The following is a 27,561-nucleotide window of genomic DNA, read 5'->3' on the forward strand; positions in this document are numbered from 1 at the left end:
CTCAGTTCACAATAGCTAAACTATGGAACCAACCTAGGTATCTTTCAACAGGAGAATGGATAAAGAAATTGTGATATATATATATACACACACACATACATACATACACATACATACACACAATGAACTATTACTCAGCCTTAAAGAAGAATGAAATCATGACATTTTCTGGTAAATGGATGAAGCTGGAGAATATCATGCTAAGTGAAATAAACCAATCTCAGAAAACCAAACGACAAATGTTTTGTCTGGTATGTGGGTGATAATTCACAATAGGGCAGTGAGTGGGGTTACTAGGGAAGAATAGAGTTGCTTTGGATTAAGTAGAGGGGAGTGAAGGGAGGGGAGGAGGTATAGGGGTAGGAATGCTACTTGAATAAATAGAACATTATTATCCTGTGTACATATATGACTACAGGAACTGTGTGATTCTACATCATGTACCACCAGAAGAATGAGAAATTATCCTCCATTTATGTATTATGTCTCAAAGTGCATTCTGTCATATATAACTAATTAGAACAAATTTTAAAAATAAAAGTCCAATAAAAACCAATACACATGTGCATGCATACACATACGCGCACACACACACACACACACACACCACACACGATCCCAAGATGGACTACATAATTTGTGAATGGAAAAAATGAAAATACCTAGCACCTTGTTCAAAATAAATCAATAATTCCAAGACATCAATAATAAAATATAAAACCAAGTGTAAGGCCTTGTGTGACTACACAGATCCCTCTCCCACTAAACTGGTCCCTGTAAAGTCTCTTATTGAGGGATCAGTTTCCTCTTAGCATTTTGTGTAGAAGCTCTTCAGGGAAAAATATGTTTGTTATATCTGAGAGCACTGAGACCTGAACACCAGAGTGAGTAATCAGATGTGAATTCTCTATCATGGCCATGCAGCTAGACTTACCAGTGTGGTTACTAGTTATTATAAGATGGTCAACAAGGTCATGGGATTAAGAATAATAGGTTAATTCACCTAAAAAATAATGATTAAGCCCTTTGAGAGTAGTGAAAACAACATGGAGAAAATAAGCATTTATTTAATGTCATCTTTGAATAGGAATCCTATGGGCTCTTTTTAAAATATATTATCATGTTTTAGCTTACAAGCCATGTAAGGTAATCTTTATCTCCTCATTTAATTTTCTACGTAAGGAAAACAGCCTCAAAGATATAAAATAACTTGCTTACATGCCCATTGTAAGTCATTTTCAGTATGGTGTTTGCCCACATTTTCATATCAAGTCCATATTCTTTCCGTGGGTATTGGTATCATGCAGTTACTCTTTAGGAGCTGATAGCCACAGTTGAAGTGCAGCCTTAAGAAGCAGATGCAAAAAGCCTAAGTACCATTACAGAGAGAAATTTAGCCTGACATTTTCTGTAGTGTAAGGAAACTGAGCCCAGCATGGATAGAGGCCTGGACCAAGGACAGAATGCAATAAATAGAGGTTTTATTTTCCTAACCAGGCAGAGGGAACTATCTCCTTCACAGCAGACCAATTCAGTGGTCACAATACAAACATAACATATTGGAGATTATTAGAAGATGCCTCGATGCCTACAAAATAGTAACTCCTTCTATGGTAAGGGAAAATCCTCAAATAATGGAAACCAGACCTATGAAGTACAAAAAGAGTATGTGAAGCGTCGGAGGGCTAACATATTTTAGTGAAATATATCTCAAGCTTCATACTCATATTTCCCTTTTTCATGATTGTACCATGTCTAAGACTTAAGCATACCATATATAACATATTATAATGTTTTAAGTCTGTTATTTTATATCAGCATGAATGGATTTATCCTGACTTAAGCACTAGCTTTCTCTTCTCAGTAAGCCACTCTACTAATTGTTAAAGTTCACTTGCTCTTCTGTTCATCCAACTAATAGATAGATAGATAGTCAGAGACAAGTCCCTGCCAGACCTATGATCCCTGCCTCAGAATAAGGGGAGTTCAGAAAAAGATATTTGTCAGACTGTTCATAGAATGCTGAGAAAGCAGATTGAGGTTGTGCCAGACTTCGCCTGGACAAGGTAGGAAACTTAAAATGGGTAAGAAGAGTTCACCAAGCAGATTTAGGACATTCATCTTTCCAGTACCTTGGTCAAACTGTTTTTAAGCTTTTCTGAACATGAAGTAAAAGACAGCAGGATTTTTATATTATTTAATTGAATTCAATTTTATAGCTGTTATCAGGAAGTTCTCAAATTATTTAAGATTGTTTAGAAACAATCATTTTAGATGTGATGACTTGAGTAATAGAAATAATACATAGCCATAACTTTTGTGAATATTCTGGCATATAGTTCTTATATCCATGATTTAAATTTGTTGTATTATGTGCATTTTTCACCTGAATACCTTTTTTATGCAGCTTTTAGTAGGATAAAATGCCAGTCAAACACTTACTGTTTGGTTTATTTTCCTCATTAAAAAAGTTGTAACAGCCAGGCATGGTGGCATAGCATCTGTAATCCAGCTACTCAAGAGGCTGAGGCATGAAGGTTATAAGTTTGAGACCAGCTTGGGCAATTTAGCAAGACCTTGTCTCAAAAAAGGGAGTTAGGATGAGAATGAAGCTCAGTGGTAGAAAACTCCTGGGTTCAATCCCAAATACTGAATAGAAACAAATTAACAAAAGCTGATTTTACTTAATAATAAGTTTACCATAACTATTTTTCTTTTTGCTTCCAGTGTAAAACTCTTTCTGGAGTCTGTGACCACATCATCTCCCTATCATCTGATCCTCTAGTTTCACAGTCTGCTCACCTGGAAGTGATTCAGCTGGCAAACATCAAACCAAGTGAAGGGCTGGTAAGAGATACCATGTTTATCAAAGCCATCATCAACAAACAACTGATGATATGGATAAAACAACCTCCAACTTTGTGAATCTATGAATTTTAACAGATATTGAACATTTTGGTATTTTTTACTTGGAGGACTTAATGAGTAGGAATTTGTCATGATAAGAAGTTTTATGAATAAAAATTAAGAAGAATTGAAAATGGTGATTTCTGAATTATCTCATTTAATTCGTTGATCATGTAGTTTTGATTGCATTCTTTTACATGCTCCCTCAAATTAGCATTTCTTTAATATTTATTTTTTAGTTGTAGTTGGATACAATAACATTAATTAATTAATTTATTTTATGTGGTGCTAAGGATCGAACCCAGGGCCTCACCAGTGCTCTACCACTAAGGCACAACCCTAGCCCATTAACGTTTCTTAACCTAAAGGGAAATTTAAGAGTTTTATAATAAATACCACAATGTTACCTGCTTATACAAGAAAGGTTTTTGTTTTACTTTGATTTGTTCTAGTTTTTGTTTTTATTGTTTTGGTTTGGTTTGGTTTTTGTTTGTTTATTTGTTAGTGGGAATTGAACCTGGATACTAACCAGACCATCTGTTTTATTTATTTATTTGTATATTTTATTAATTTTTGTTTAATTATTTTTTGAGACAGAGTCTAGCCAACTTGCTCAGGGTCTTGTTAAGTTGCTGAGGCTGGCCTGGAACTTGCAACCCTCCCTTTTCAGCCCCCCAAGTTGCTGGGATTACAGGCAGGCACCATCAGCCTTTGCCATTTTGTCCTGGCTTAAATAGATCTTTCTTTCCATGGGGTTGTTCGCTAAACCAAACTAATATTATAATTCACATCCATTCTTAAAAGGGTGAATATATAAGTGGATATTGCTAACATTAGGCTAATATCTGTAAGATGTATTGATATAATTTTGATATGAAATGAAGATAATCATCTTCTCTTTTGTACACCTGATTGAAAAATGTTTTAATTCTAAATTGAACCCAAGGAAAAGATTTTAAAAAGAAAGCATGTAAAATCAATAGTGCAAAGGAAGGCAAATCCAGGAAAATGACTGTAAAACATTTACCTACTACACAACTCTTTTTTTTTTAGAGAGAGAGAGAGAGAGAGAGAGAGAGAATTTTTTTAATATTTATTTTTTAGTTTTTGGCAGACACAACATCTTTATTTGTATGTGGTGCTGAGGATCAAACCCGGCACTGCTCACATGCCAGGCGAGCGCGCTACCACTTGAGCCACATCCCCAGCCCACTACACAACTCTTAAACATTAGTATCATGCTACATTGTTTCTACTTTCTCCTTGTTGAATCAATTTGCCAATTATTGATATTTTGTAAAATAGAAATCTTAGAAACTAGTACTCATAATTTAATTCAGATAGCATCTTCTTAAAGATCTCTAAGCAGGTTTAGCTCTTACGTCCTTTCTTGTTCACGTATACACATGCAACTGTTTCAGAAGGCAAAGCCTTCATTGACCACCAATGACTTTTTGATTTGAGGCCATTTTTCTAGTCCATATAGTGACTTTTTAATCCTTAAAATTGGGATATTTGGTAGATTACTTCTGGGTATCCATAGTTCCTAGTGCTTTTGTGGCTTTTATGGCTATTTTCTTGGGAAGATGAAAATCACTATATCAGATATAGCTATATGTTTATGTGTTATCGTTATAACTTCTAAATTAGAACACTTGGATTAGTTTTAAGAATTTATTTCTAATATTTATTTGAAGTAATCTTCATGATTTTAAATTCTTATAAGTATAGTCTATGATTGTACTTTGTATGGTTTTGGTCAGCCGCAGTTAGAAAATAATAAATGGAAAATTCCAAAAATAAATAATTGGTAAGTTTTAAGCTTCTCACCATCCTGAGTAGTGTGATGAAATATCATACTGCTCTACCCAAGACATGGATCATCCCTTTGTCCAGTGTATCTGTGCTGTATATGCTGCCCACCCATTAGTCACTTAGTGGCCATCTTGGTTAACAGACTGACAGTCATGTTATCACAGTGCTTGGGTTCAAGTAGCCCTATTTTATTTAATAATGGCCCCAAAGCACAAGAATAGTGATACTTGATATTTAGATATGCCTAAAAGAAGCCATAAAGTGCTTCCTTTAAGTGAAAAGTTGAAGATACAAGATATTTTGAGAAAAATAAAGATCACGTTCATATCACTTTTATTACTATATATTGTTTTAATTGTTTTCTTTTATCATTAGGTATTTTTTAATCTCTTATTTGCCTAATTTATAAATTAAGCTATATCATATGTTTATATAGGAAAAATATATAGGTATGTTTATATAGGAAAAAATATAATATCTATAGGGTTGGATACTATCCATGCTTTTAGGCATTCCCTATGTGTCTTGCTACATATCCCTCGTGGATAAGGGGTGACTACTGTATTCATTTAACTTTTACAAAGCCCAGTTTTATTTTTTAAAAAGCCTTCCTTATAAAATATTTTCCTTTCTACATCTTCTCTTTCAGGTTAAGGAGGAAAGGAAGCTCTCTAAGTATGATTTGTAGAATGGAAAATTATGAACTAATACTATATTATATTGGACTAGAAATCAAGACACCTTGACAAAAATCACTTACATGAAATGTGAGAGTTATCTTGGGGAAGTGGGATAATACATTTAATTTCCTTAGGAAGTGGGATAATACATTTAATTTCCTTAGGCTTGATCTTGTCATGAGTAGAATATGGGGGAAGGGCAGGAGTAGACCATATTTAAAGCTCCTTATAACTCTATGAGTATATGGTTCTAAATACAGTAGTGCTTAGAGAAAAGTACCTTATTTTGTCCTCTAATTTCCATTGAAATCATGATGAGAAATAGCAATGTGAAGTGTTAACACAATGCTAATTGATGGACTTTATGAAACCTTGATTGTTTTTTAAATGAAGGTATAGCCCTGGACAAGTCTTTTAGTTTTGTTTTTCTTTCTTTTTTATTTAAAAGAAGTGTATCTGCTCTTTGAAATAGTAATGAATTTAAAATATTAAGAAATTGAATTAAATCATCTGGGAAAGAACTGGAAGAAAAAAGAAAATTTTAAAGTATGTGTTTATTTGCCAGGTATCTTCCTTACAAACCTATATAGTAGGTATTATTTTTTCCTTTTACAAATGAGAATAAAGAATTGCAGATCCTCACCAGTTGCTTTATATTAAATAGTAATAAACAGGGGCTGGGGATGTGGCTCAAGCGGTAGCGCGCTCGCCTGGCATGCGTGCGGCCTGGGTTCGATCCTCAGCACCACATACCAACAAAGATGTTGTGTCTGCCGAAAACTGAAAAATAAATATTAAAAAAAATTTAAAAAAAATAGTAATAAACAGGGTTATTACTATTTATAACTAGGGTTGTGGCTCAGTGGTAGAGTGCTCGCCTAGCATGTGCGAGGCCCTTGGTTCCATCCTCAGCACCATATAAAAATAAATAAAATAAAGGTATTTATAACTAAAAAATATTTAAAAATCTAAAAATAGTAATAAACAATAGAGACAGGTAAATCTAAATAAAATACATCTGAGCAAAATTTTTCCCATTATCCCATTTTCAAATTTGGAATTGCTAGAGGGAGGTGTGATAAACTTAGGAGGACGACTTCAAAACTGGAAAAACTTAAGTAAATTCATTTTTAAAGGGCAATGACAGCATATTACTAAGTTAATATTTCAAAGGGAGAAAAGAAAACCCTAAAATGTTGACTACTAATTAAAAGAGTTAAGTATAGACTTATATCTTCTGATTGATATCAAACTTTAAAAGACTAAATAGAGATTTTACATAGCTTATTCAAGGTATCATTTTAAAATTCAATCATCTTTAAACTTAGTAAATCCCATTTGAAATAAATAGGTTTGCGAATTTTCATAACATTTAGCACATGTTTAACCATAGGAAATGTCTAAATGGTAAAAGATGGGAAAAAATAGAAAGACGTGGGAAAACACCAAGCTTTAATAAAATTAATTAGAAAGATCTGTAGGTCTTCTTCTAACTTTAAAATAGAACATCTCTCATGGGCAAAAGGTAACTGCTTTGTTCTTCCTCTGATAAACTGGATAGATTGTTCATCAGCTTCCTAACAAATTAGTCAAATCTTATAGGATTTCTTAGATTTGAGAGTTCTGAAGCATTATAAAGAATGGTTGGAAATGTGTTTAATCATGATTAAAACGTGGAACTTGCTTTTAAACAATAATTAATAGAAAATTAAAGGAAAGAAAATGAGATTTTGAGTGTATCAAACCTAGATCAGAGCCAAGAGATGAGTTGAATAGTGAGGAAGGGGCTGGGGCCATTCTTAGGGAAGCTTGTGAGCCTAGAGAGTTCTTTTTCTATGTAGGTGCTTGAATTGTTTCCAAATAGGCCTTAATTTAACTGACTTGACTGTGAGGTTGCTTTGGACATTTGGAAAAAGAATGAAGCAAATGTCATTTTGGTGAGCTGATCAAGACAGAGGGAGGTGTTTAAAGTCTGATCCAGAATTAATTGAACAGAAAAAAAAAAAGAGGTGTGAAGGTTTTGATTGAATGGAACACCATTTTTAGTCTCCATTCCAGAAAAAAAAAAAAAAAAAAAAAAAAAACATTTGATTTACATGTCCTCCTGCTGATTGGTCATTTCTAAGAGGTGAACGAGTAATCACATGTATTTCTGTAGACTCTGTTATTCAGAAGATTAGTTTGGAACTCATCCAAACAGTTTATTTCTTTTCTTCCTTTTCGTGCCTGACTTTGGACATTTTTCTCACTAGTACTACCAGAGGGGGAAAAAAGAATAAGGAATTCAGTTTTGATTATATTAAAAGCAGTTACATTCCAAGTTTTCTGAAGAATCACCATATTGCTTTCTATAGTGTTTACATCAATTTGCAGTCCCACCAACAATGTATGAGTGAATCCTTTTCCCCACATCCTCGCCAACATTCATTGTTACTTGAATTATTAATAATTGCTATTCTGACTGGAGTGAGATGAAATCTCAGTATAGTTTAATTTGCGTTTCTCTAATTGCTAGAAAGGTGGAACATTTTTTCATATATTTATTGACCATCAATACAACTGCCAACTATTATGATCTAATAAGAAAAATAAATTAACTCTCTTAACTGTTAATATATTAATAACTCCACAAATCATGAGACTAATTGTTGAGAATATGGGCTGTGGGATGAGACTTCTTTATCTGGCAGACTCTCCAAATTCCCTGTGATTTAGTGTCCTTATCTCTAAAACAGGGTTAATGATAGGTTCACTACATAGGCTTTTATGAAATAAATGTAAGATACTTAAAATAGTCCCTGGTACATTGTAACAAGTAGATATTAGTGATGATGGTGATAAATAATGATAGATGATTGTTTTGTATGTCCAAGCAATATATAATGTTTCTTTCACTGTCTTTTTTCTACTTTATCCTCTTACAATCCTTATATGTAAAAAAAAAAATCAAAACAAAATGTAGTGTCTAGCTGTTATAAATATTTTTTAAGATTCTTTATTGATTTTATATTATCTTGTTAATTACTAGGGGAAAATGTTAGAAGAGACCTTCTCCTTGTCTAACTAATATGATAATATCATCATATTTAACTTCCAATAAATAATGGGATAAATATTAATTTCAAAAGTAAGTACATATACAACTGTCAACAACATAAGGTTGAAAATTGTCACATAGTTACAGCCAAAAACTACAGGCCAATTCATTAATTAATTTGTTTTTATTTTTGCTGAGGTTACTTATTTTACATAAAGTGATGAACTTTCATTTAAGAAACAAGAGTTCACAGACAAATGATCATCTTTTAAGATTAAGTTCATTTCATTTCACATTAGAAGTATAGGCTCAGCCATTTGGGGTACTAAATTTTAGATATATGGCATTATTGATATGACTTTTTAGAGTTAAAACCCACCCAGTTCTTTACTGCTTTTTATCTCTTATTTTCACTGAAAACACATTTATATTAAGTATATAAGTATGTAATTAACATAAAAGTATGGTAAATTAACATTATAGTAGTTGTTTCAGTTAAATAAGTGCTAAATGTATGCTATTCCTGCAGTGGTATTGTTGGTTATTATTAAATCTCTTGTGTTTCAGATTTACAGTTAATTAAAATTTGTGATTTTTATATATGAAATTAATAATTTGAAATTCAAAGTAGGTAAAATTCAGGTAATTTATGCTCAAAAGAGAATAAGAGTAACAGATTCTTCCTTTGAGGACAAAATAAACCATTTGCATAATCATGTTTTTCTGATATATTTAAATTATTTAATATCTAAACTATGAATCTTTTATTGTGATTTTTTTTCTTTAAATTCTCATCACCATCCGTAATTTGAAGTTTTCATTTATTCTTAAAGCTTGCCCAATTTCAGGATTTCTGGAAAATTTTAATACTCTAATGAAGCGTTTTGTAAAATGGCTTTATTGAAATGGAAAATGAAATCTTGCCTTTGGGAGAAAGAATTGCCACACATTACCTTTTAATTACTTACTGATATAGAGATGATTTGATATAATCAATAAGAAATAAAGGAAGAAAATAAAGGAGGAAATAAATAAAGGAAAAATACTAAAAATATCAGGAGAACAAAGTGCATAAGATTTTGCTACATTTTTGGCTTCAGTTAGTTATAGTTGTAGTATCTCTGTAGAAACCTACTTTTTATTGTGAAATTATATCAAATATCATAGGCTAATAACGTACCGGTATTTGAATTTCCTATTATAATTTTTATTTTACCACAAAGTTTATACTATAGATTTGGGGGGAAGTGTGGTGTATCCTTTCTTCAGAGTATTAAATTATTATACTGCATTTTATAAGTTCCCTAGGTAAATTACTTATCAAATAGTTACTTGGTTGAGTGTAGTTTTGTTTTTTTTTGCGATAAACTTTAGAAAACAGAACATTGAGATAGTAATTTCTCACCAGGTTAAAAACAGCATTGTTAAATCATGGGTTTTTTAAAATGAAATTATAATATATTTGAAAATATTTCAATCACTTTTTTTCTGATGCTGTCTTTTTCTTAGGGTATGTATATTAAATCAACATATGATGGCCTCCATGTAATTACTGGAACCACGGAAAATGTAAGTATTGCAACATTTCAAATTTTGGTGTATGTATATCTCACTTGAGTGAGATTGGCTTCTGAGGACCAGAACAAATGGGACATATGACTAAAAGTATATAGAGATAATAGGTGCTGGTTTCATTTGAATTGTATTCATTTTATTTAGTTTAAAATAGCTACTTAGAGTAAATCCGGTATTTTCTATTTACAACCAGAGAGTTATCTTTGTTAAGTATTTTCTGGTTCATGAAAAGTTATTGTGACACCTAAAAGAATGCACCTCAATCTGCAAAAACTTTAGTTACTTTAAGAAAATTAGCTAATTCCTAAAAAGAACAACAGTTAAATCAATTCTCTGAAGTCAGAGGAGAGGCAGAATGGTATAGCTAAGTGATTTTCACAGTGAAGTCCCTGAACCAGCAGCAGTATCAGCGTCCCTTGAGAACTTGCTAGAAATCCAAATTCTCAGACCCCACCCTAGACCTACTGAATCAGGAATTCTGGGGACCAGCTTTTAGTCATAAGAGATTCTGTTTTAACAGGTGGTTCTGGGGCATGCACAAGTTTGAGAACCACTATAAGCAGTGGGTCAGAAATCCTCAGGTCTAAATCCTACACACCTCCCTACATTATTGTGAAAATAAAAAAAAGTTAATACATGTGAAAGGCTCTACTATAGAGAACTATAGCTATGCTATAGAAAAGGAAATACGAAGTGATCATATTGGGCGTTAACATGATTAGTATAATAAAATTGAATAACATAGTAAATCATTATTCCTACATTTTGTAATCCCAGATTTCCCTATAAGCAGATGATAAATTTATTATTTTTTCTTTTAGAAATTATAACAGCATGTTTATGCTGTGTTTCTTTGTTAAAGACTGAGGTAGAATTTGTGTAATCTCAAATTATTATTAATTTAAACATTTGACCAACATTTTATTCTTAAAAGTCAACATCTTCTTCATCTAATTCACCTATTAACTTCAATCACTTATTGGTATTTCTACACATTTATCTTGGTTTCTTGTAAAAGGTGAAACATACAAAGTACATTGCAGTAGGAATGCTGTAGCAGCTTTACATTTGGTATTAAATATAAGAGTAAGAGGGGATCAAAAATATCAGTTAAAAGCTGGGTGCAGTGGTGCATGCCTATAATCCCAGTCGCTCAGGAGACTAAGGCAAGAGGATTACAAGTTCAAAGCCAGCCTCAGCAACTTAGTGAGGCCCTGAGCAACTCAGTGAGACCCTGTCTCAAAATAAATAAATAAAAAATTAAAAAGGGCTGGGATGTTGCTCAGTGGTTAAGCACCCTTGGATTCAATCCCTGGTACCAAAACAAGAACAACAACAACAATAAAAATCAATTAAATACATATTTGTTAACTATTTAACAATTTTAAATTCAGTCAGATGCTATAAACTATACTCTTGCCTTTAATCATTCTTATTTGTGTATTCATTTGATCACTCATTTATTCATTTTTTCATTTAATGAGCCTGTACTCTATGTCTGCCATATTTTAGGCATGGTACTCAGAATTGGAAGGTTTTCTAAAATAAATTAGCTTGCTTTCCCTGAGGAGTGGATAGCAAGTAGAGGTTCATCTGTAGAAGTAGGTAGTACAGTTTGCTTCGATGAACAAAGGAGAAAATAGTAAATGCTGTCCAGTGAAATCAGAGAAGGAATCACAGAAATGGTGCTTTTGAAATGTATCATGAAGATTTGTAGGAATGTTCTCTCTGTTGTCTGAGATCTGTAAAAAACAAAAGGTTGAGCACTATGCCTTGATCATATAAATCACTCAGCAATATTTGATAAATTAATAAATGATCAAGGGAAAGATTGATCTAGGAGTAGTTCAAATATGAATCATGTTTTAATAGTTCATCCTTTGGTTATTCTTGAAAATATTTTACTATTTTTATTATCTTCAGTTATTTATAATTAGCAGTTCTGTGTTGAGTTTTAGTAAAGCTGCTCATAAAAAATGGGTAAGTTATATTTTGCTTTGCTGTGCCCTAGTTTCTTTATTTTCATATATGGGGACTGAATTAGAACAAGTTACATTCCATGCTTTTATAATTGTGTCAAAATGGATTCTACTATCACGTATAACTAAAAGAACCAATAAATTTTAAAAAATGAGGAGTTTGGACAACATGATCTCTGGGATACCTTTTAACACTTAAAGTCTAATTAGGTGTTAAGTCATAATTTATATGACTTACTCCTTTTTTTCACTGACCTGTGCAAAAAGTTTTATGATTACCTTTTAATTTTATATACCAACCATCATTTTTTTTACATCACGAATAGAGCCATTTGCCTGATATTTTTCTTTCATATCCTCCTTTTAAAAGATCAGTCATGAAACAAATAACTCAGGAACCAACTATAGTTATAACAATGATTTACAGACTTTTCAGAATCATTACATAGTACTAATCAGATTAGGTAATATGCTGACCTCCTAAAGGTGCTATGAGATATGATATTTTCTTAGAATAGGGTTCATATAGATGAATCTAAACAGTATGGTTTGTCATACTTCAATAACTGAAAAATTCCTTGGAATGGTATCTTGTCTTGAATTTTAGCCTATGGCAAATAATTTTATTGTGAATTTTTAAAAAGTTGTTGAGTTGAAGTTAATATTATTTCAAAACTTTGTTTTTGAAATAATTGGAAATTGAAATTGAATCAAACATAAAGTAATTCAAAATTACTTCCAAAGTAAATCCTATTCCAGGGTCTCAAAAGTAGCATTTTATTTTGTAGATTCTATCACCATATCATTCACTAATGAGTAATATAACTATATTTATAGTTGATTTGATAAACATTTTTATATAAAAAAAATTCTGTGTATTCAAAATAGAAAGGTATAGTGCCATATTAAAATGACTAAACATGCATATAATCAATAATAAGTAGTCTTTATGGGAAAAAGAAAATACTACTTTAACTTCATTACCCACACCTACAATATTACAAAATTTCTGTCCTAAATCCTATTTTAGTTTCCAAAATTCTTCTTGAAACTTGTCAACATTAAGTTACAAAATTGGTTTTTCTTTGTTCTTGTTTTTAATATCATGTGGGACTAAAGAGATAAAGTGATGGAATTGCTATATACTGTATAATTGTTGGCATTTTAGTTCATTTAATGTGTTTTTGTTTGGCCAGTATATTACCCTGTGTGAAACATAAAAAATAGCATGCTCTTTTAACTAGGTACTTAAGAGTGTAAGTAATTTTGAGCTAATTGCTATTCATATTTTAATTTGCTTTTCTGGATTATTCTGAATTGGTATTATTAATGCTGAAACAAATTTACAATTTAGTTATCAGACTTTAAAGCTTTGATACTGGTCATATGCTTGTACTTGAAATACTCATTTGTTGAGGCTAATGTGAATCATTTGTATTAAATTGAAAAGGTCAAAGTAAAAAGATAATATTTTGAAATATATTTTTGAAGCAGTTGCCCAGTAGAGCCCAGCACAGTTGCCTGGATAAAGTCTGCAAAGGTTAATACCAATTATCATTTTTCTCTTAATGCTCTCAGAAGCACATTATTCTTTTAAAACATAAATATCTATATATTATTTTGAATTTCTGTTTCCTATCATTGGCTAAAAATAGAATACAAACAGTATATTAAATACCAATAATAGTTTTTTAGTTTAATTCCTTAAAGATTATAGTTAAGTTTTTTTCATAGTGCTAAGGATTGAACCCAGGGCATCATTCATGCTAGACAAGTACTCTACCACTGAGCTACATCCCCATCCCTGTGTTTAATTTTTAAAATCTAATTTAAGGAGATTAAATTATTGTAGTGTTTCCAGATAAAGGAAATAACTGATAAAATTCATGTTCTTTGTCATTTCTTTTATGTTAAATTCAGTCACCGGCAGATCGGTGTAAGAAAATCCATGCTGGCGATGAAGTGATTCAAGTTAATCATCAGACTGTGGTATGTATAATTACCTTTAGAGTCAGTGGGAGGAACTGATTTAAAAATTTGCTAAAGCTTTGAAAGAATACCAATGAATTGAAATGCCTATTTGTATATAAACTAATAGAACAAGTCTTTAAAAAAACGGAATAACTGTTCTTGTTAATTTTTTGATGCAATATAAGGCATAACTTTAAAAGAAAATGAAGAAATACTGGTGATGGAACTTGGATGTGCATTTCTATAATGACAAGTATAGGATAATAATATATACTACATGAACTGGGATAACAATTTTGAAATAGAAATTAAAGTTGTGGTGTATATAAATTCAACCTTTTCTAGTATAACTTTCAAAAATTTCATTTTTACAAATTAATGAATTGTAGTAGGTATGTTTTGTAACAGCATACATTATTCTATCTACTTTTTTAGTTCATTAAAGTGTGATGAGTTTTTGTTTATTTTAAATGTAGATTTTTATAAAAATTTTAATCTTTAATAGCAGAATTGGCTCTTCATTTCCCAAAGGGGACTATAGTTTTAGTTTTAAAACTATTACACTTAACTAAATAAGTTTATAAAATTTTATTGGCCTGTGACCCTCACAAATCCATTGAATAAGAGTGATATTCTGTGCTTGTGGTAGATTTTTATTAATTTTAGATGTAGAAAATGAACAATATATATTCTTAATTTTTACATCTCAGTTGATTCATTTTGTTTCCCTCTTTGCCAAAATAAAGTGTTGTGTGTAAAAAAGTGAAGTTAAAATTATCCAACATTATTAAGTAATAATCTTCATCTGAAGAAAGTATGGGATTTTTTGAATAAAGATTCTATTTACAGCTTACTAACTCTTCAGAGTGAGTAATTATTTCATGTTACACGATTTAACTAAATTTTCTTTTGCACGTCATAATAATAGAAACTTTATGAAAAGAGTGATTTTTCTCAGTGATACTTTAGAAAGGCTACTAAACACTTATAATCATAGTCATCATGTTTCTTCAGTATGTTTATTGTCTATGTAAAGTTTAAGTTGATCAAAATTTTAAAAATTAAATATATGGTTATGTGGTTGGCACTGAATAATAAAGTGTTGGTAATAGAAAAAGCCTTTCTATCCTATGATGGTGTTGATGACTTTCTGTTCTCATTACTAGAAACTGTACAAAGTGTTTGTCCTGATGGAAGTTTCTTGTACCATAAGATGAGGATTTGGGCAAGCAACTGTTTCAGTAGATGAGCCTTTGTGTCTACAATAGGACAATAACAAATATGACTTATGTTGAACCATTTCTGCATGAATTTCCACTTGGTTAATTCTAAGAGAATAGAAAGTAGTCTCTAATGAAAAATAAAATTGTTTAAAGGATACTCTTTGTGGTGCAAAGATTCTGATGTTTATCAGATGAATATGAAAGTCTTTAAAAGTCTACAAATGAACTAATAAAAATCTATAAGGATTAGTGACTTTTAAATACTACAAGAATGTGGAAATGCATCCTTGCATCACAGGAATATGCTAAAATACTAAAAATTGCAGAGTGTTGGTTGGGGAAACATGGTTCTAGGTTTCACTCTGGAATTGACTTATGGCTGTGAGTGAGACATGTTAACTGAGAATCAGTTTACTTTTTTATAAAAATAATGACCATAGCTAATATGTATTGTGCTTTTACAATGTGCCAAGCATTATAGTATTTTACATATTTTATTTATTTTTTCTTATGGCAGTCCTGCAAAGAAGGTATATGTGAAAATTGAGACTTAGAATGTTTTACCTACAACTCAAAGCTTTTAAGATCCATGTTCTTACTTCATTTATATTATACCCTTCCAAAATTCAAATTATAAAATTATCAACCCAAAGGGGAAGAATTCTAATAATCATGTGAGTAAATCTCAGATTCAGTGAGAGATCAAGTGGAACCAAGTGTAAAAGAGAAAAGAAAGTGAAATTTTACCTAACTGGGGTACTAAATCAGCTGAACTGAAATTAGAAATACGGTTGATTTAACTTTACTGCCATTTTTTCACTGGGCTTGTTCCCCTCAGATAGCTAAAATATGTAAAACACCTATCAAAATGCTGGTACATATTAGGAAATCAATAGTAATTAACTTTCCTACCTCTTCTTCTCTTTTACGTGCTACAATAGTTGGGCCAGTTGGAGTTGTTTCTTAGCAGTCTTCTACTGGAGCGAACAGATTGGTTTGGGGTTTATAATGGAGACAGGAAAATATGTTGAATTTCTTGAAAATAGCCTCACTTAGTAATGTAACCAGTTACCATATTTTCTTCTGTGTGTTCAAGTGAGAGGCATATTTCTGCAAGAATGATACATTTCATTAAATGCAACCCAGTCTGGCGTCTTCTTATTGTCACCTGTGTTGTATTTTGTATAGTGCCTTTAACTTCTTATTAGACAATATACAGAGGTGGTAAAATGGAAATTCTCTGGGTTTTGTTACTACAAAAGTATTGGTAGGTAGGTAAATTAATTCTAACAAGTATAAATTATTTATAGTTTGATTTTGCAATTATCCCTTCTATATCTTCCTTCATCACAATGGACATTAGGGGTTGGTTATGATGTTGCATTAAGGTATGGCCTGATACATCATTAATATTCTTTAATTCATTCATTCATCATAATAGTGAGATATTATCAATATTATTCTATACCAATTTAGACTCAACAATGAAAAGAAGAATGTTAAATTTTATTGTTTAGGATATTGAATCTCATTTCATATTTTTCAGTAATTTTAAAATTTCCTGCTACTACAGGTAGTTCATATATATAGTTTTTATACATATATATATATATACATATGTATATGTATGTATATATATATATATATATATATATATACATATATATATATATATAAAAATCTGATCATTTTTCTCTAAGATCCATAGAAAAACAACTTGAAACTTTTCTCTGAGGGTTGGAGAAAGTTGAATGAATCACAGATTAATTCAAATATTATATTTTTAAATTGCTAGTATGTTATATATTAAAGGTGTCCAATTAGATAAGTATGTTTCTAGGTTGATCTTTTTTTTAAAAAAAAGTATATTTTCTATTTGAAATGAAACTGGAAGTCATATGTCCTTTTTCATGTTGCTATATGCTTTATTATAAGTGGCTTTTAAGCTTTTCAAACCAACATACTTCTGTGGCTGAGAAACTGTGGCTGCCAGGTAGGAAGAAGAAAAAAATCATGAACATCCAAGCAAAGCAGACTGAGTCCTATTGCATGTCTTCCCTTCCACTGAAGATCCAACTCCTCAAAGGCTGCTGGAATCCCCCAAGATTTTTTCCACTTCATCTGCCACTACATCCCTGTCCTCTCCCTGGGAGATACTTCGACATACTTTGAACAAGCAACTCTGCCCTCATGATGCACTTTTCTAGTTGATGAGACTAATTATAGTTATTCAAAATTTGGGCATATTTCTGAGGAATCTGTTAAATTGGTGTTAATACTGGTTTTGGTGTGTAAGTGTTCTAAAGATTCTATCCATACTAAAAACAGATATTTTTCTTCTTAGGAATATCAGTTGAAAAGAGAGGCATATGGTGGTTAAATCCAGCATTTGGAAAATTTTTCTTTCTTTGTGTTAATAATTAAACATATTCAGTGCTATTTTGAAAGGTCTTCTGGAACCTGATGACTATTAAGACAAGAAATGGCTCAATGGATGTGCCTGTAAAGGCTGCCAGAATGGAAAAATATCCAGGTTGGGATAGTTAAGAAGAAGATAGACTGCAGCAGATAGTCATAATGTTGAACAATGATTAGTGCAATATGGAAAATAAGTACTTTAAGCAAGTGGCTTTTGTTACCCTCAAAATGGTAAACATAATTGAGCAAGAATTGAAAGTGGTGGCAGAAAGGGTGGGGGGAAGGAAATAGATTGAAGGATTATTGTGTCATCTGGAAAATTCATTCTAACTTCATTTGTCTGTCTCTTTAATTTTCTCTTATTCTTACTCTAGCCTCTCATTTTTAACTCTATTATCACTTTTTATTCCTTCAATCCCCAGAACAGGAGAATAATGTTCAAATGGGAAACCAACATAATCAATGGATGAGAGTGTGGTGACCCATTAAAGTTCATCTGTGCTTTTTTTCTCTCTCTTACCCCTACCATCTTTTCCCTGGATTTCAGCAGAAATGAGTGGCTCATTTAGTTGAATCAGTATTATGACATCACGTGACATAAGAAGTGCCTTCTCTTTTCTATTTTACTAAATTTTAGTCTTTATTTTTAATTTTGCTTTCTATTACACTTTCTTCTCCTTTCCTTTACCATTCTCATCTCTTCTCAATTGACCATTTCTGATCTATTCTTTGCCTTGTTTTGTTTTCTTTACTTTTGCCTATTTTCTTCTGTTTTCCTTTCTCAAAGGAGAAAGTATCTTTTAATTACTTACACACAGAATATTGAAAATTGAGACCTTCAATGACAGTGTTTCTGGTATATCTCATATATTATTCCTGTAAACATAAGATGTTACTAGACTAGAAGGAATAATTATGTTAGGATGGTATTTAACATATGCTTAATAAATGGTTATGATAATACCCTAAATAACAATATTAGGATTAAGAAAATGGTATTATAAACAGAAGCCATAAATTATTCTCATTTGGAATGGAAAGAATTATAAAGAAACATTTAATAAAAATTAATGGAAACAATGTACCATAGATTTCAGTTACTCATACTAATACTTTATTTTGGATTCATCTTATATAGCAGGTAGTTAGTTTGTGAGATGATCAGAGGGTTTTTTAATTATTATTTTACATTGAACATTTTGGTTTTGTTGAATTGTGTGGAAACTGATTTTGAAGTACTGAATATTGACATAAATTGTATTTTTTATTTTGCCTAGAGAAATCAGTTCATTACCTTATCATCCAAATTAATGTTATTTTTCTATTATCAAACTAAAAGTCATTAAGTTCTTACATAAGTGAGATGAGTTACACGGTGCCTTAAGAATGATATAACTTGCTGTTAACCAACTTATTTTCTTTGCAGATCTTCAGTCTGATTTTTTTCTCATTTATGCAGTTCTTACTAACTTTACCAGCAAGAGTAAATGCTTTCTAAAATGGTTACTCTTAATTTTATAAATAGAATATATCTTTCAGTGTCAAGGTATAGTTAAATATGAATTAGTTTCGTGTAAAATTTAAAGAGGTTTCCAAGGATTACTGTTTTGTATGTTTACAATATATTACTCGAAGTTCTTACCTACTCTAGTTTATTAACATAAGTGTGTAGCTCATTTGCAAACCAGTATCAGTAACCTCAGCCCTTTTCCTACTCTTTCCCGATGGTCACAATTGCCTAATCCTCTCTCTATACATAGTAAGGGTGGACAACTAGTAGATAACATTTAACTACCTGAAAAAATATTACATGAAAGGGAAAGACTATGGAATACCCTATAATCAAAAATTAGAGATGATGACATTAATCTTAAATTCTTTTGAGGTTATTTAGTTCTAGGATTCAAATATAGATTTCATTCACTAAATTATATTTCGGATCAGCATGACAGCTGAAATTGTAGGTAATATGGCCTCTCAATACGTTTCCTCTCACACTGTACCTTCTACATTTTATTACCCTAATACTGGGCATAAAAAATTTAAATGAGACAAATGACATATAGAGTTCATCATGGTTCATCCCATTTAGAGCTGACATTGTGTTACCTTTTTTGTCTGAGTTGCCAGAATTCTGGTAAAATAATTTCTAAAAAAACTGATTCATTGAAAGTATTAACAGGTATGCTGGAAGTTCTTAAACAAATACCATTTATTAACAGAGATTTAAATGCTTTATTTTGTATTTTGATAAATATAGACATATTTCAATACTTGCAAGTATTTTCAAATAAGTATATCTTTGCTAAGTATCTGCTAGTGACATTTTAAAGTAAAATTTTAAGTATACTACTTTTCAAATACAAAGTTTTGGGTTGCTTTTTACTTTTATCATTTGGGTTCCTAAATTGAATTTAATTATGAATCTTTCATAAACAAATATTAATGTTTTCTCAGAATTCTTTAAAAAATGGAGTTTCAGATTTTGACATAATGGGGCTTTGTTTTATCGCTTAGTTTTGGTGACTGGGACTCTCTTCTTTTTTATTTAAAAAATATTCCCAATGTTTTTACAAGAAGAACAGAAATGAACTACAGGAAAGAATAGCTATACATAAAATAGTTTTGAATTTTAATTTGTTCAATATCTTTACAAAAATTTAGTTTAACATCTTTTCAAATATGTTTGCTCTTTTGAATATTCAAGTTCTATAGTACAATCAGAAGTCTATCCCACAATTTCACCTTCACTATGATATGATTTCCTCCTCTTCTCTTCATATCAAAGGCTTTCAGACTGAGTCTGAAAATTTATATTTTGGGAAGAAGTCAGAGGACTTCATAAATAATGATGAAATAAAACTAAAATTGGGTGTAATTTAGTTTCATATAGTATAGCATAAATGAATGAAAAACATGAAGCCTCCAAAATAAACATTTGGACTTCAGAAACCACAATGTTACCAAATGCCATATTGAAATGGAATATGGGTCTATTAAAGATGCTGAACTATACCCCCAGCTTTGGAATCAGCTTACCACAGCAATATAAAGGGCACACTTAATATAAGTGATAGGTTACAGAAGACAGTGCAAAGAACAGGGCACAGAAAGTCACCACCTTTGGTGAGAATTGTATAGGAATTCATAAAACTTAAAGGAAAAAAATATGATTACTGTGATTACCATTTTATTTCTCCCATGAGCCTCCGTATAAGTCAATCAAGAAATTCTGATGTAACCTTCAGAATTTCTTGATTATTTATGAACACATTCCATGGGGGGAAAAATACAAGCTGCTTCTGCTGATCAAATTGGTTCACTCTTGGACTCCTTGTTCACCTTTGGCAGTGAGAAATTATGTTTTCCATTAGAACTTGTGCCTTAAATACTGCACACCTACATATATGCACATTTTATATACACCTATATTATATATACATGAGTGCAAAATTCACATAAAAATAATAAGTATTAAAACATATATTTAAATTGTAACTCATCGTGGTCCACATTTTATAGTAAAATTAAGCCCTGAAGGGGAAAAAAGTTATTAAGAAAACAACAAATACGCCTTAACCTACTCTGATTTCACTGGATCAATGCTTTTTAGAGTCGAGAATATGAGATAATGAGCCACTCAATGAATAAACATAAAATTTTCCTAATTAAAATAAAATCTCCAATTCTTCTATTCCTTCTTTTCTCTCCAAGACTGTTGTTTCTAATTGTGTTTGTGAAATATCAATACTAAGGTTTTATTTCAAATGGGTAAACCTTGGGACATTTCTGAATACTCTGAATTACCTACTCAAATTACTCTATGCTGGGATTTAAAATCAGTCAATTGCATAGTTTTTAACTGCACGATACCCTTTGGCTTATATTTGAACCATGAGAAACTTTTTTATTTCTATTCAGGGAATAAATGATTATGAAAGCAAAATTAGAATAGCTCCAAATGTATTAAAGTTAAACTGTGTAAGATTGTTTTCATTAATATTTTGTTAAAAATAAATTTAGGTGGAGGTCAATTTTGTAGATAAGTGCTCAAAATTTAGTGCTTCTAGAATCTTTAAAAGACAGGATATGTCAACTCATTACTTCTGAAATGCTATAACTAACTATATGATATTTCCTCTGCACATTTTGTTTCACTGAAGAAAGAGGTAATCATTATTATAAAATAATAAACTTATCAGATACGTCAATAAGTTTTTAGTACTACAAAGGAGAAGAACAGTATAATAAATATCTCAGCACCAAAAAATTTAGCAGAGTCATAAGCCATAGTGTGACTGAATGGATGTATCTTCAGTGATTTTAAAAAGAGAGGAGAACATCTGGATTATAGCATGACTCATACCATCAGACATTCATATAGGCACACCTCAAAATCTCCAAAATTTCCTATGTGAACAGGTATCATTTCTTCATTACAACTGGTGAATAAGAGTATGTGTAAATATTGATAATGAATCTTTTTTTGTCTTGTGAAGGTTAATAACTTTGAAAATATTTTAAGAAATATCCTTCTAACTATATGTATAAAGATGCTCTCTTGTAACCAAATATAGCCATGAAAGAGGTTAAGGTCTAGATTGATAGGCTTAACTTCTTACCTTTACACTTACTTATTTGTAACTTTGGCTACTTGAAACCTAGAGTAGAGATTATCTTTTCATATCTTGGTCGAATAATTCACCATGTATTATTTGGAAAACAGGCCAGGGCGAGCCATAAAGGGGTCACTGACAACTTCTTCCCTCTCTGTGCCCAAAGGAAAGGAAACCTCATCTCTTCATCACCAACCCCTTGTGCACCTAATCCTGGGAACCAGTTGTCCATGACCTGCCCACTTATGTTGTGATTCACCCAGCAGCATGTGCTGTCCACTTCAGCCTGATAAAAATAAAGGCCCCATTCACAAGAAAGCAGGACCTCTGACTTTTACAATTTGGGATATCCTAGTGACTTTCTCTGGAATTTTTAACCCTATTTATGTTGTATATGAAATAAATTTTAATGTATGTGTTGGGGATTATATATAAATTAGTAAATTATAAGATTAGACATTGCCTGAAGACACTTCTTCTACCTTGTCTAATAAGGAAGGTAATATTAATAGTTCGGCATTTGTGGAAAACATTATCTATAGCTAATAATAAGGCACATTTTATATAACATGTATATGGTTTTCCTAGCTCATGAACTTCATGTAAATGAATTGTTCTATTAAAATATTAAGAAAGATAAACTTTAACTATTTGCAACCACTACAGATATCTTCTGGAAAAAAAAAAAACCTTAAACAATGTTTATATAATTGTCCTAGGACAAATAGAAAAATGTTCTATTCATTGTCATAATCACATCACAGTGACTTTAGATCTTGAGTATTTTTGAGACGTATTTTTTCAAGTGTTTGAAAGTTTATTGGTAATTTGGGTGATAAATAATGTCTATTTGTAGCTTTAGTATAAAGTACATTACTTTTTTGGTTGTGAGCTCATTTAATCTTTTATGTGGTGGATTTTAATTATATTGCAGGTAGAGAACATTTTAATACAACAACTTGATTTTACATATAAATCTAAGCCTTCCTTTGGAGTTTCAATGTTTATTGTCTTTGAAACATTTAGTTCTCTTGGCACCACATTATCTCACCAATCGAAGCATTAACAAATATTGATTAATTGTTTACCATTTGTAAGGCAACTTATTGAGTACAGGGTACATCTAGACAAATGAAACCATTATCTCAAACCCTCAAATCCAGTTTTGTGAGGGAAAGTAAAGAGGGAAGGGTAAGGAAAAATTTGTAACTATAGCAACAATTAACAACAATGCACAAAAATGCCAATAGAGAGATACAGTGTATTATGATACTCACATAAGGAAAACGGTTGTAAGAAGAGACTTTTTAAGGGATGTTGTATGTGAGATGAGACTTTATAGGTAAGATTTTATAAGTGAGAAAAAAAAAGCAGAGGAAAGAGTGCTTTTGCAAAGATATAGCTGAAAATTTAAAAAAAAAACAGTGTTTAAGGAAAGCATACATTCACTACTCATCTAACTCAATTATTCACATTTAAAAAGATTTTTATAAGCACCTGACCTCTGCTTCTTTCTTCTGCCTCCTTACTCTAGTTCTGTTATCCAGTCATATTCAACTATTTAAAGTTGGTTCAAACTTGATGATACTTTCTTTATCTCACAGCTTTCTTCACCCCTTCAACTTCCATATCCCTTTCAGTCATCTAAATTTTAAAGAGTTAAGCTAGACTAATTTGAAACCTTGTCTGACCTCAAGAATGGGATAAATTAAGTGCTTTTTGTGGGGGCCTCTACTGCACCCTGTATTTACTCTGTTAAGGAATCTTTCACCGTATTCTAAATGTTTATTCATCTTCTAACTCTCCCCTGCCTAGTTATTATGCTCTTTAACCCATTTTGTCCCAATATCCCAGATGTGGAACCTCTATGAAAATTTAAATACAGTAGATAATGTAATTATATGAGAATGAGAAAATATTATTCCATGAAAATTATAATATAATATGTAAGCTCTATATCATGAGTTCAACCTATTTTAATGTACCTATGTTAATTTTGTTGAATATTTGCAAAATTGAAAACTTGGGAGTTAATGGGTTAATGAAGCACAGATTGTATGGCATTCAACATTGTATCCATACTATAAACAACACAATAAATATGTAGCAATTTGAATTTTTAGATCTAGTTCTAAAAAAACATATTAAACAACTAAAATATTCTAGACATGGGCAGTTACTGCATCTAATGATCACATCATCTTTTAAAGTGGTTCTCAAAATGTGATTCCCATACCAATAGCATGAGCATCACTTAGGACTCTGTGTTTTTTTAAAAAATTGTGTGCCTTACTCCACACTCCCACTTGATGAAAAACTCTGGGGAGTAAAATTCAGCAACATGCCTTTAAACTAGCCTTCATGATGACACATTATAATCTTTGAAATTCACATTAAAGTGAAATAATCACAGATAAAACTGTACCAATGTTAAAAGGACCTATATGAGGAAGGTTCTTTTTTTAAAATATTTTTAGTGTAGTTGGACAAAATGCATTTATTTTTATGTAGTGCTGAGAATCAAACCCAGTGCTTCGCACATGCTAGGCAAGCGCTCTACAACTGAGTCACAACTCCAGCCCCAAGGATTGATACTTTAGTTGGGCTTTTGGAGAGCTAAGTAAGCAAACATTTTGAAAGGAAGAATTCTTTTACACATTGCAATGTTTTGGACCTGCAAAAGACTAGAAGCAGACAGGTAGGAGAGGACTGTTTTAAGTCTAGCCAAGTACATACCCAAGCCAGGACTAAGGCAGTAAGAAGAGGTATTAATTGCGAGCATCTATGTTTAGGACATGTGCATTGATTTAAAAAAAGAAAACAGTCATAGGTGATGCCAAATTCCAAACCTGATGGTGCACTTATTATTTTGATGAATGAAAGCAAGGAAATAATAGGCTTGAGTTTTTAAAATACTGCTTTTATTTGGGTTACCAGTAGCTGTTCAGTTGAAAATACTTACCGTGTTGTAGAATCTACCATACCTAAATATAATTTCTAGCTTTGCCACTTATTATCTTTGTAGTCTTGGATAGGAAAAAAAAATATTTTTTTTGCTTCAGTATCTTCATGTGCAAAATCAGCTTAATAGCTTACCTCATTGGCTGTTGTAAAAATGAAAATACACATTAAAATAATTTAATATAGATATGAAGAATCTAGTAGAGTGAATTGTTGGTCCTTGATTATTCAGTGTATTTAGCAACTATTAGCATCAATGAACTGAACAATTGAAATGGATGACTCAAGCTCTTGTTAGGAAACAGAGGTAGTTAGATGTTGGAGTCATATGCAGGAAGTTGTTAATGGAAAATCAGGAAAGAGAAAAGATTATTATAAAAAGAACATAAAATATTAGAAACTGTCTAATATTTAACCTAGAGGAAAAAAACCCTACATTTACTGGTGCTGAGAAGAAGAGAAGATGGAAGACACATAGGCAGAGACATATCAGGACCACATTCCTTTACTCAAACTAATCTGTTATCTATTTGCTTGTTCCTACCCATTCTGTTTTGGGGACTGTAATGTATTGTGACATTGGAAGTCACCTAATTATTTGCCTGAGCAAGAATATTTCAATATCTCTTTTGATATCAAGCTCACTATTTCACCAGTCAGCCAGTTCCCTTTTTGGAACTTACTATATTTGTTTTACATTTTTATCCATACCTATTATCTCTTTAAATTGTGTGCCTTATTTGATTTCTTCTTATTTCAGTGACTTATAATATTATATTAGTAGCCACTAGGACCCCTTTCTTCATTCCTTCAAAGCTCCATTTATCTCCTAGTACATAAATTTTTTATTATAGTCAGTGGAAAGAATACCTTCATTTTCCATATTATTAGTATATCTTTACATTAATTTTCCATATCATTATTATATCTTTATATGTGTTCTCATTCAAGCCTATTATACTTAATATTTTAAAACTATAGCCAGAAACTTAAATGAGAAAATGGAAAACTAACCTTAAAATTATTAACTTGAGTTAATTATATATTTCATATATATTGGCATATGTATATTGAAGGACTGATAGAGTTAAAATATACTTGTGTTGTTGAGAAAAATGTTATATATAAGTTGTAAATTACTCAGCAGGCTTCATCCTACTCAGTAATTTCTGTGTGAAACTGACAATGCTTAAGTGGAATATCTACTGAAATCATTCATTGACTCAAAAATCAGGATGTAATGTGATTCTTGAATTATTGACTATATCTGATTAATAAATTTGTATTTGATTTTGTTAATCATCTAAAAATATCATGAGCAAAGCAGATTTTATTTCCCCATCACTACCTTTTAGTATTTTATTTTAAATATTGTGCTTTGGTTTTTGTGGAAATTTTCCATCTATCACAAGCAATCTCAATTAGTTAATTTATAAATTTCATGTTCTTCTAATTGAAACTACCATTATTCATAAATAAATTCATGTATTTTGTTCTTTTTACTATCTATAAAAGTAACTCATTTCATTGCCAAATTTCAGGAAATAGAAATACAAAGATGAAAGTACATATTGCAGTTCTCACTTCCTTTTAATGTAACCACCATTAATGGTGTGTATATCTTTTGGACTTCCATAGCTATATATATATATTTTTTTTAACCAAAGTGGAATTAAATGACACCTGCTATTTTGGAACGTACTTTGTTTTACACAATTTTAATATCCCTTACTAGTAGACATTTATATAATATTCAACTTTTGGTTGGTTTAAATCATACTGTGACACATATATTATACATTTCTCTTTGTGATTTTTGTACAGTCATCTTCTTGTGGTACTGGAAGTAGAATTTGGGAGCCAAAGTTATTTACTATATATGATCCTTGGTATATGTTTGCTTGCTTTTGTTTAAAACATTCTTAATGTTATATCAATGATAATACAAAGGCTGACATAAAAGTAGTAACATTATATATCCAATAAAATAATATTCAGCTGTAAAATTAAAACCCACCAAAATTAACATTCTCACCAAAATTAAAATTAAAACCCACCAAAAATTAACATTCCACTTTTTCATGGAAAAACAATTCTAATTTTTAAATTATTGCTGCAAAAATTAAATAGAAAGTGTGAAAGAATAGGAGGAATCAAATTGTACTGAACATTTCACAACAAAACACCATGTAGCCTTTAAAATCTTCAATTAGTCAACAATGATCACATTATAGTGTAAAATGGAAAGAAATTGCTTAGTAGAAACAATGTATAATTCATTGTTGAGAATAGATATGCTGGAAGAAAGATATGGCTATCACATATGGGGTTTTAGTATAGTCAGCAATTATTTGAGTACACTATTCAGCTTATTATCAT

The 27,561-nt window shown here is 31.1% G+C and overlaps 1 protein-coding gene across 8 annotated transcripts in view; it reads left to right on the plus strand.

Annotated features, from left to right (window-relative positions):
• Cnksr2 (connector enhancer of kinase suppressor of Ras 2) overlaps window positions 1-27,561 on the plus strand; it is a 241,034-nt gene that overhangs the window by 90,361 nt on the left and 123,112 nt on the right. For all 8 annotated transcript variants that reach the window (XM_048796450.1, XM_048796451.1, XM_048796452.1 and 5 more), the window contains exons 7-9: window positions 2,728-2,847; window positions 9,949-10,008; window positions 13,914-13,982. In XM_048796450.1, coding sequence (XP_048652407.1) covers window positions 2,728-2,847; window positions 9,949-10,008; window positions 13,914-13,982 — 249 coding nt within the window. The remainder of the gene's footprint in view (window positions 1-2,727; window positions 2,848-9,948; window positions 10,009-13,913; window positions 13,983-27,561) is intronic.

Source organism: Marmota marmota, unplaced genomic scaffold, assembly GCF_001458135.2.
Source record: "Marmota marmota marmota unplaced genomic scaffold, marMar, whole genome shotgun sequence".
NCBI lineage: Eukaryota > Metazoa > Chordata > Mammalia > Rodentia > Sciuridae > Marmota > Marmota marmota.